The sequence below is a fragment of the Brachycentrus maculatus genome, unplaced genomic scaffold (assembly GCF_059751285.1).
Source record: "Brachycentrus maculatus isolate JH-2025_06_01 unplaced genomic scaffold, ASM5975128v1 h1tg000004l, whole genome shotgun sequence".
Taxonomy (NCBI): domain Eukaryota; kingdom Metazoa; phylum Arthropoda; class Insecta; order Trichoptera; family Brachycentridae; genus Brachycentrus; species Brachycentrus maculatus.
The window spans coordinates 3,810,214-3,819,518 of NW_028280759.1; the positions used below are offsets into that span (position 1 = coordinate 3,810,214).

General features: G+C 31.5%; 1 protein-coding gene across 1 annotated transcript; it reads right to left on the reverse strand.

Annotated features, from left to right (window-relative positions):
* Nucleotides 1–63: 63 nt before the first annotated feature.
* Nucleotides 64–9,298, reverse strand: LOC148313970 (putative SERF-like protein). The gene is made up of 3 exons (XM_088277597.1): nucleotides 9,105–9,298; nucleotides 7,100–7,205; nucleotides 64–374 (listed from the first exon to the last, which is right to left on the reverse strand). Exons 1-3 carry the CDS (start codon nucleotides 9,109–9,111, stop codon nucleotides 293–295), a joined length of 195 nt encoding a protein of 64 aa, XP_088133723.1. The 5' UTR covers nucleotides 9,112–9,298; the 3' UTR covers nucleotides 64–292.
* Between the last annotated feature and the right edge of the window lie 7 nt (nucleotides 9,299–9,305).

Sequence of the window (9,305 nt, forward strand, 5' to 3'; positions counted from 1 at the left end):
GTTAATTGAATAATTTAGGATTTTTAAATTATAATAAGGGATGCAAAATAAAACATTAAGATCTTAAATCTATTTATAATTTAATTATTGTACAAAATAGTGTATGATATCTTTACAGTCACATAAATATCAGAGAGGTTAAAGAAATAATCACTCCGTTAACTTAAAATATTATTAAAAATAAGAATATTATTTTAATGTCAAGTGAAAAACTGAAAAGATTAAATGACCATTTATCATTGCATACTATGGAAATTCAAACAGTTTAGTTCATCAAGTCAGGGAGGTATTTTTAACTTTTGGTAGAAGATTTCTTTGCAGCAGCCTCATCTTCCTCTTTTTTCTTCTGCTTTTCTCGCATCAGTTCAGCATCTCTGTAACAATGAAAAGAAGTCTTCAGTTATTACTTGACTAACTTTGAAGGTAAACTCAAATACATTTCAACAAAGTTATCAATGTTAGCAGAATTAGTGGGGAATCACTCTTCTTCTTTTTTATATAAGAATAATTTAAAGCTAGTTTAATTTTTACCCTTCTACAGAAGATACGTTTATTTAACCGTTTTAGTGCTAAGCAATTTTGGCAAAAATAAATGAAAATTGCTATACACATATTGATTAATTTAGAGGAAAAAATAATGGTGTCAAATAAAACACTCTAACTTAGACAAATATCAATCAATTTTATTAATTATTTTTGCATTATAAAGATAAAATGTTTATTGTTTATTAATGTTTATTAAACATAAAGTGATATCAATATTATTGTATTTTATTTCTTTTAGAAAATAAAAAATCAAAAAAAAATAGCTCAACAATTATGTTTTGCCGCACAAATAGCGTGTAGGCCTTTCCTACAGCGTACGCAAATAATGCGGGATCGCTTTATCCCACTCCCTCTGTTGCTACACACCTCGCACTGGCGTAAGTTACGTCCCGGTAATTTTTCCAGCGCAAATGTTTTCTTTGATGAAGATGGTTGTGTTGACACGCTATTTTTATGATTCATCCACTCCTTTTCGAGATCCTCAATAATTTTCGATGTGAATTGGAGCCGGGTCATTTTTTTTTCGGTAGTGTTGGAAACATACAAAATATAAGAGTTGAGTACCATTCTTCCAAAAATGTTGAATACTACTTTTTTCCAATATTTTAGGGTTCTTCGCTCGTCCAAATACACATACAACATTTTGTCAGATTCGTCCACACCTCCCATGTATTTGTTGTAGTCATCAATCATGCTTGGTTTCACTTTTTCGTTTTCAAATTTCCCTTTCTTTTTCTTGATCGTCACACTATTAGTATCTGCATTGGATGAAATCAATATGACTGGCTTTGGTTTGGACTTTTTGTCTCTGAATGAACACATCAAAACATTTTCATGTGCTAGGTATTTGGCTTCTCCTACGATTGCTTTCTTAGCTTCTGGAGGAATCTCTTTTCTGTTACGTCTTATTGTTCCAGTTATATATGTATTTTGTTCCAAAAGGGCTTTGGCCAATCGTAAGCTTGTGTAAAAATTATCTGTAAACAAATGATAACCTTTGTTCAGGTAATTTCCAATTGAAAGCAATTTTTGCACTACCGTAAATCCAAGACCATATTTTTCTACCGAATCTCTGTCATCTGTATTTTTAGCTCCTTTGTAGCAGAAAAACCCAAGCAATATTTGGAAACCGAGTCGCACAGCATCCAAAATTTGATTCCCCATTTATGGTGTTTTTTGTTAGGAATATATTGTTTTATCGAAGAATGGCAGTGAGTACCAACTAACGACTCGTCGATGGATAGTTGTTGATTTGGTACATAATGCTGATGAAATACGGTATTTGCATGTTTGACAAGCACATCAAACCTGCCACATGGGTCATAATTCGGATGGCCTGGTTCAAATAATAATCTGTTATCAACCAAGTGAAAAAACTTCAAAATCAGTTGGAACCTATCCCTTGAAAACATTGTCCCAAACCATGGTATGTGTCGGGAATTTTTTATCCAATAACTACTAATTGTTGGCCTTCTCGTTATTCCCATTTCGAGTATGACAGCAAGAAAGGCTTTCATTTCGTATATTGTTGTCGGCGTCCACTTTTTTGCTCAAGAATTATCCGATACAGTGTGCGAGGCCAAAAACTGTGCAGCATATCGATTTGTTTCCCTTACGATGGTTTCGAGCAGTGATATGGTAAAGAATATGTTGAAATAGGTTATGGGTGTGCCATCGGGAGGAGGCGCCCGCCTAGGTCCAGGAGTCTCGAAAAAATCATTTGTTGATTTAGAAAACACTTTTGTCGGAGGAATTTTGGCAAAAGTTGGTGTTTCTTCTGTTTCTGTAGATGAAGAGGAGGTAGAAGACTCACTTTCAATCCTCAATCTTTTTCTTCGATGCGTTATAATACTGCTATCATCACTATTTGTATCTGTCGTTTCACTCCCCGTAGAATCACTAGGAATCGAATCAACGTTCGAAATAATAGCAGGTGACATGGTTATTTTTTAAAAATAATATAAAAAAACGATAAAAGTTATTTTTAAATGTATAAGAATGCACTCTCATCACAAATTACGCGCGAGGTTAGCGTACGTGCACTCCCGCGGAGCACCGAAAACACACTGAAACTCGCAGCGCTTTTGCGCTGCGCCGCAATTTTCGATACAAACGATCGCAGCGCTTTTGCGCCGCGTAGCATTCTAACGGTTAAGTTTATGTGGAATAGAATATAATCTATGAAAGCTGTCCTGCTTACGATCGACCCTGCTTTAACTTACATCATCTTCAATCGATGAATACTTTCATGCATTCAAGGAGCATTTCTATACATGCTTGTAACCTGGTGACATACGCGAAGATGGTCCCCTCAGACAACCACGTGCCTGGCACTGAGGTGTGCGTCAAGACCGTGGTGTTATACCAGTACACAAGAATCAAATTTAAAATTATTAGTGCAGAGTATACAGATCGTAATGATATTTTGGCTTAAAAAGTGGCATAGTTTTTTTTTTTGAATTACCTAACGCCCAAGTGACTCTGAAATCTAGCTACGGCTTATGCAACACACTATGCTTATTCATAGCCTATACCTACTTGTGAGTGGATTTACTTTTTATGTTTAAAGTTATTATAATTTCATGTAATTCATGAGTGAAAATTCTAGGCAAAAACACTCGCTATCTCGCTAGAGGCATGACAAAGTGGCATAGTATTGACATGTCTAAATAATGTCAAAGAAAAATATTATTTTGAGAAATAGCCCAATTAAAATAATTAAATTGAGCTGATTCCTCAGAGTTGCCGATCCAATCAGATAACATAATATATATTATTTAGATAATAATTTTATTAAAGTTATAAAAATAATATAAATTTCATGACGCTCCATGTGAATATCATGATAGATTAGGAACATGTTAAATCACTTTTCTGTTAAATGCAGTTTCACTTAGAAATTATGTCAGTAGACGAGCTAAATTTAATAAAACTAAATTCAGAAGGTTAAAATAAACAGGTATTAGTCAAATAAAAACCTTCCCAATTCTATCAAATAATACATGTATTTTATTAACACATGTTTTTATGAATTAGTTTCTCATGTGCACTTAATAATTATTAAATATAAACTGATAGTAATTATACACTAATAATACATAATAAAAATAAATATTTTACTGAATAGTGGGGCAGTCCCGAGTAACACCCTTACAATATCGCGCTATAGCAAGCAAAAAGCAGTCTACCGCTAAGTAATATTTTTTTTTTGGTAATTGTGATTAGTCTCCTGCAAACGGTGATTGGCGGACTGAGGACTTTAAAACTCACCTCCCGCGTGAGATGTTTTAAATTTAAAAAAAGGAATTTAAACAACCAATAAGATCATTTGGATTAAGTAAATAAATAATAATAATACAAAAATTACATAATATTATAAGTATAATTGAAGCTGTTCAAAATACTGTGTTCAACAAAAGGATATTTTTGTGTGGTAGATTCATAAAACCCAATCTAGATACTGAAAGGTGATATTTTTAAATGTGCAAAAAGTATGGTAAAACCGTAGAAGGGGAAATCAATTACTGAATAAGAAATAATAATAAAAGCAATGACTGCTGTCTTATAGCCATATTACTGGCGTTAATAATTGTGTCAAGGCTGACCTGTGTTATTTGTTATAATTGGCATAATAGATGAAAGGATATTATGGAAGAGAGTATAATAGATTCCGAGACATCACATCACCAATGATTTCTGACTGCAGTGGCTGCTGAGCATCTATATAAAAAATTATAAAATTTAGTTTGTCATAAGTTTACTACACCTGTAAAAATTTTAATAAAAGAATAATATGAGTTTATGTCTAGAATTATCCGCATTTTGTCTGGGTTTGTCTCATTGCTTTTTGCATTTTCTGTGGTTATGTGATATAAGTTTGACATTGATCGCATCATTTTGTGTAAACAACAAGAATCAAACAACTGTGATCTGATTGGAGGATGGGAGGGGATGAAATTTGTCTATGGCTTTCGACATAGTATAAGGGCAGTACTCTATCGGGAAGAAGTGGGTATAAATGGATGGAGAGACTTTAGAGTGGTCAGAAAAGCATGACACACTGACACCTGCCAAAACGCTGAAATTTTTCAATTATTTTTGGGAATTGTTGGAACACCCTACTGACACCCCTGATATAATCCCTCTGGATAGCTAAAAGATGCTTCAAGAGGTCATTGATTTTCTAGAGCAGTTTTGCAATGCACGTATTGTGCACTCTGCTGGCAGAACAGCCTTGTTCATACTGTCACAGCAAAAAGAAAAATAACGCATCAAGGTTGAACTTTGATCATAAAACTGCAGTAGTAACAACTCTAACCGTGTAAGTACAGAAAGCAATGAGCCTAACCTAAAAACCCTAACGAGTTACGGCACTAGTGAAAATAATTTTTGACTCTGCTACGTGCAGTGTTTGCGTGTAACCAAACAACAAAAAATAATATTTAAACAAGTGCATGAAATGCTTCAATTTATTAATAGGACTCAACATATACATTATCTGATTACTAAGAGAAGTATAAATTGCCAAAGACTATTTATGAAATTTATAAAAGCAAATTATAATTAAATGTAAATGATAAAAAATAAAACAAGAGATTAATTATTTAATGCACTTGCATGTTGGTCTTAAAGCAATTAAATTGTGTATAATTATGATACCAGGAAGTTTATTACTATTGCATCTGCAATCTGTGGGTACATATTGGAGAAGAAGGCAACTGCTCAGTAGATGGTCATAATACAAAACAGAAGAGTACAACTTACACATACTAGTACAAGTATGCAACCCCAAGTGCCCTAGCAATGCTAGTAGTCTCCTTTTCTACATACTAATCCTCCTTATTTTCCTTTCACACAACCTTCATCAAGAGCCCTTTCACTCGCGTCATTTATCCGTTATCGTCATGTTATTCGATCAAATATATTCTGCTTCTATAGCTAGCAATCAGCTGTGATTGTCTCGCCTTTGTCTAATTGATCATTAAGTTGACACCGCGTCTGCACCATTGAATAGAGGTAAAAGAAAAAAGAAGGTGATTAGTGGCGTGTTCAGGTTATATTGATATAACCTGAACTTAATATAAATATAACCTAAACATAATAGTGCATAGGTTGTAATTGATAAATATTAGAGTGTAAGAATCACTTAATATATATTTTGACACTTCTTGCAATCTAACCCAGAACCTCTTTCGCAGAAGCCAAATGCACTAACCACTGTACTAGAGATGAATAAATAAATTGATCGAAAATTCACAAGAACTAATAAAATGATACTGTGAAAAAAAATGAAAGAAACTATTTCACATTTCAATAAACCATGATGAGAATGAGTAAGCTATAGACAAAGATAAACAAATTCCAAAATAGTAATTGAATTGGGAAAAAATATAGCTATAAAAAGTGTATGTATGTGTATAATAAAATGTAACACTGATGTTTTATTGACGAATTTGCACATATGAAAAGTAAAATAACAAAGACAATTTATGACTCAAAAAACGGTAAACACTTACAATAAAACAATATGTTATAAGAGATAAATAAGTACATTAAAAAAAACTACTGGAAGGACAATTCTATTTTGGTAAATAATGATAACATTCAATGATTGCATATTATTTTCATATTGCAATTGGCATTGTACTCATTATTGATATATCGCTCACTCCTTTCAAGAACGTCATAAATCAAAAAACTTGATTTTTCAGGAGAACGTTTTTAAAGTTTAAAAATAAAACACAATTTATTAAAAGTAAATATCAAGCCACTTATTGAACTTTTTACTATGCAACAGATCTTTTTAGGTATATCCTGAAGGTTTTTTCTCCATTTGAAAAATATTTAGTATATTTAAAAAAATAATTAAACAATACCTTTTCTTAAAAATGCAAAAACAACATTTTCAGCCCTGTAGCGGGTAAATATTGAGTCAATAATATGCCGCTTTTGCTGGGATATAGTACATTTTCTGGGCATTCTAAAAACATGCACAACTGGAAATCGACGATTTTTGATTTATGACATTCTTGAAAGGAGTGAGCGATATTACATTGTTTTCTTTAAAAAATATATGATTGAATTCAATTTTGACTACTGATTTAGTATAACATACGGAAATAGTTTTAAACTCATCTATGATGACAATAGCTGTAGAGCTGTCATTTTTCATGTGTTACATGATAGAAGTACATTAACATTCACATTACTTACAACAATTATTGGTGTAATTTTTTTTTTTTATGATTCAGCATGACATAAACCATACATTTTGACAGTTAAAATAAATTCTAATAAAATAGAAGTGTAGTCATGCATAAAATGGTGTAAATCTTGAATCGACCAATAAAAACGCTCCAGAGACAATTCATAAAATATTGCATGGGCAGGTACTGATATATATTATTACATTGGAAAACTTATTTAACAAAACAAATGTTTACAAAATGTTACAATAATTTCAAAACAAAATAAACCATTTAAATAATTTTTATAAAATAAAATTTTAGAAATAAATTTTGATAAATAAATTATTGATCAGTTAACAGTTTACCTAAATTTACGTTGTTCGAGGGACAGTCCATCTTTATTCTCTTTCTTCTTTAAATCAGCTTGCTTCTTCTGGTTTTTGGCACGAGCCAAATCTCTTTGATTTCCACCTAAAATAAATATTAACACATAAAATAATGGAAAAGAAATTCACGGCAAAGAAGTGATAAACGTGTTTTGTATATAGAGTGATTTTAGACAAATTTATTTTGTTAAAAAGGTATTCTTTTATGGAGACAAAAATTGTATATTTTATATATTATAAATTGTATAAATTGTAATTATGAAAAATTTGAGTATGAAATGGATTTAATTTTTATTTATTGATTTGGCGTTTAATTTGTAGAACTCCATTTTAATTTATGTATTAATTTGAAATCAAACACAGATTTTTAGAGTCTACTACTTAGTAGACTCAAAAAATCTGTGTTTGATTTCAAATTAATACATGAAAAAGGATTTAAGTTTAACCATGCTGGGTTTGAACCTCGAGTGAATGACATTACTGTAGAATTAAAACCTAGCTGAAATACAAGATAATTTGTTTGCGACTACTGCATACTAATTTACATTTCGCAGACGATATTTCAAAAACCTTGAATATAAGCAATTATATTTACATTAAAACATGAGAAACACATGAAATTTCTGTTTCAACATTTCTAGTGGCATTTTGGCATTTCCGTATAAAAGTGTCCCATATGAAGGTCGTCAGCATTAATTGTGAAATAGTCAAGCTTAATGTTTTGATTTCAAAACCTCAAGTCAGCAAACACAATTTCTAATAAAACACGTTTTGTTTGTTAATAAAACCAAATGTGTTTTATATAAAGTGATTGAAACTGCTGACTTACCAACACAGATTCAGAAGTATGCAGAGAGTAAAATGCTATATATGAAAGGAAAAAAACACATACATACATGTTGATTGTTTGGAATATATTTTCTATATTTTCTATTCACATCTACAAACTTTTGTCATTTTTTTATATCAACCATTTACTTTTAATTGACATGCCCTATAAATATACTGTGGTAGGTAAAAACAAAGTTGCTACAAAAAGATTTGTAATCCCAAATATTTTATAACCTATATGAACAAAATTGAATGCATATAAGAATATCACAATAAAATATCGCTAAACATATAATGTGTATAAGAATATCACAATAAAATATCGCATCCAATAATGCATAGGGCACTGCATCGTACTGACACAGTGTTATCTGGATCGTTACTTAGATGAAGGCAGGTGATCACTCCTGCGCTTCAGGGACCAGTCCGAGGTAATATCAAATAAATTCTATTTTAAAGACAATGTTATAAAATTTATAACAAAAAAACGTTCATCATTCTAGTTGTTTAGTTTGTATAGCTATGAAGCTATTGATGGGAACAAATGGGGAGAATTAAAAATATTTCCATAAGAAGGTATAATGTGTCAGTTACATTAAATAATTGTCTACTTCATCAAGATTGAAAGTATATAAAAAAAGAACTGATAATGGAAGCTATAATAGAATCCTAAACGTCAACGGGGAGACATTTCACATGGCCACCACCCAAAAAGGAAAATTTGTACAAAATATATAAAAATGTTAATAATGATGTGCAATTCAACAGACAAGCAATAGAGTCTAATATAACAATACAAGATCTAAAAACAACACAAAAAACAATGGACATTCACCAACTAAAGGTTGCTGCTTGTAGATAAACATTGAAAGACAAATGTTATGATTAATGTAGAACTATTTCATCAATTATACATGAGATAAGTCATTTAAAAAACAACAATAAGAGAATTTGCTTCAAAGAATAAGAGCCATATGTTTCAGTAAATTTCAAACTAAATTTAGGTGTAATAGATAAACAATGAAAATACTTATACGGAATATTGCGAATGAATTTTCTGGAATTGTAGTCTACGCAGGTGTTCCAAGTGAGCGTGAAAAGATTCTGACATTAGAACCAATTACTATAGAAAAATTACACAAAATATACTCACGAGTCATTTTGATTTATGCTAGCACGAAATAGCGCTTCAAATCAGCCCTGCGAGAAGTCAAAAGTAACTGAATTTGACAATAATTTAACACTCCGCTGGCACAATATCCGACGACGTCCAAGAAAACCCGTGGGGTTATGGGGGGCGGGGGGAAATAAAAATACTTCAGTTCAATCAGGTTAGCCAACATTGAAGGTGATG

What these genes read in the sequence shown, in the direction of transcription:
- LOC148313970 (XM_088277597.1), bottom strand. An exon ending in CTCGAACAACGTAAATTTAG is followed by an intron (nt 375 to 7,099) that starts GTAAACTGTTAA and finishes TCATTGTTACAG; the next exon opens with AGATGCTGAACTGATGCGAG.